The sequence below is a fragment of the Eimeria mitis genome, genomic scaffold, assembly GCF_000499745.2.
Source record: "Eimeria mitis Houghton genomic scaffold, Emh_scaff8419, whole genome shotgun sequence".
In the NCBI taxonomy this organism is placed as follows: Eukaryota; Apicomplexa; class Conoidasida; order Eucoccidiorida; family Eimeriidae; genus Eimeria; species Eimeria mitis.
Genome location: NW_024016355.1, coordinates 1 through 1,860, shown reverse-complemented (window position 1 = coordinate 1,860; position 1,860 = coordinate 1). Strand labels below are relative to the sequence as shown.

The 1,860-nt window shown below is 54.5% G+C and overlaps 1 protein-coding gene across 1 annotated transcript; it reads left to right on the top strand.

Moving 5' to 3' along the window:
- Positions 1–90: 90 nt before the first annotated feature.
- On the top strand, positions 91–1,050 carry EMH_0094880 (uncharacterized protein; the record flags this gene model as incomplete). The annotated part of the gene is made up of 5 exons (XM_038023171.1): positions 91–95; positions 177–217; positions 404–459; positions 642–726; positions 986–1,050. The coding sequence occupies 5 exons, from the start codon at positions 91–93 to the stop codon at positions 1,048–1,050; spliced, it is 252 nt and encodes an 83-aa protein (XP_037879025.1).
- Positions 1,051–1,860: the final 810 nt, after the last annotated feature.

Genomic DNA, 1,860 nt, shown 5'->3' with positions numbered 1-1,860 from the left:
CAATATGCATGGCGCTGCTTGTTGTGGGCGAGTTCGGGCAGGAGGCAGCCAGACACGAATTTGCGGACAATCATTTGCGTGCGCCAAGGCATGGGGTGAGTGTCCTTCGCGGGTGCGCATGGTTGCGTGCAGCCACCACAGGAAGTGGGTTGGGCTCTTCGTAATGCTGCGTGCAGCGTGCTGCGGGTTGTAGACGTGTTCGGCAGCAGACAGCCAGGTGAGGATACAGTTTCGAGCATTTGTGCAGACCATGGCATCAGCCACGGTGAGTGGCTTTCCCTTGTGCGTGTCGCGATGTTGCTCAGCCTGAGGAGGTACGTTTGTGGCTAGCGATTAGAGCGTGCATTATGGTCCCCGTTGTTGCGTTGGTCTAGCTGCAGCCGGGTACGACTTGGTGTTCCAGGCTTTGCAGGCGTCAAGTTGTCGGGGAAGGCGAGCGCTCTTTGTGTGTTGGCCTGGGTGCATGTTTCAACCCGGGGCAGTACGTTTGCTAGTGCCGATAAGAATATGCATGGCGCTGCTTGCTGTGGGCTTGTTCGAGCAGGAGCAGGAGGCAGCCAGACACGAATTTGCGGACAAGCATTTGCGTGCGCCAAGGCATGGGATGAGTGTCCTTCGCGTGTACGCATGGTTGCGTGCAGCCACCACAGGAAGTGGGTTGGGCTCTTCGTAATGCTTTGTGCAGCGTGCTGCGGGTTGTAGACGTGTTCGGCAGCAGACAGCCAGGTGAGTATACAGTTTCGAGCATTTGTGCAGATCATGGCATCAGGCACGGTGAGTGGCTTTCGTCGAATAGTCTAGCTGCTGCCGAGTAGGACTTGGTGCTTTAGCAGTTGCATCCATGAAGGTGCTGGCCAAGGTGTGTGCCTCTTGTATCTTCGCCTGGATTGGTTCGGTCAAGCGGTGTTGTGGAGAACTTTGTCAAGTCATTCGATTTGTCCTTCCGAACATCTGACACTGGACGTTTTCATGCGCTTTCACGCAGAGCTGGCCTATCTAAGTGACGTATTGGGTATTGCTGTTGTATTCTACCGACTTGCCCGAGCATAACGCCTATATTTGACGCTTGTTTTGTTCGCCGGTTGCGGCCTCTATGATACTACTAAACGCAGGATGGGTGGCGACGGCAATCAGCACAAAGGTGGACAGCGCAAGAATGCTGCCGATGGCGGGCTTCTGTCGCGCCGATAATTCCGTGATGCAGGAATGCCGCGGATATTTTGCATTGTGAGGCACTGACAGAGTGCCCAAGCGCTGATCAGCACCGCACATTGGTGCGTGCAATGAGCAGTTTCAAGTGCGTATTGTTATGAACTGGTTTCTCCCACTGCAGTGGTCCTCTTGAGAATCTGGGACTGTATTGAAGAAATTTTGTTTTGGGGCGTTTTTGTCGGAGTGTAGAGCTGGCCAGGCAAAGCTAAGCGTGGGGTGTTGATGCTCCGAGACGTTTATTTGCTCGCTAAGGCTTGGTGGCCATGTTTCTGGAAACAACAGCAGAACTGGCTGCTCAGTGGCAATGCGCGACAGCGGGGGCGTGGGTACCACGATCACCAAACAAGTCAGCAGCGCAGTAATTTTGCGCATCGCTGTTTGCGTCTCGCTGCTTCTTCGGTGGCGCAGCAAATGGGCAGACCCTGACAGATGTCGGCGCGTGGGAGCGCATATGGTCACCACATGGTCGAGCATGTGATCGACAGTCTCAAATGCGGGTTGTCAAAAATTGGACTCTTCCACCTCACTGATCCTTTGGAAAGCGTTGCGCTGCACTGGAGAAGTTCGTTGTTGAGTAGATCTGTCGTAGCGTAGAGCTGTCTACGCAAGATGGGGCACCACGTTTTGGCTTCCGGGGAAGCCCATGTT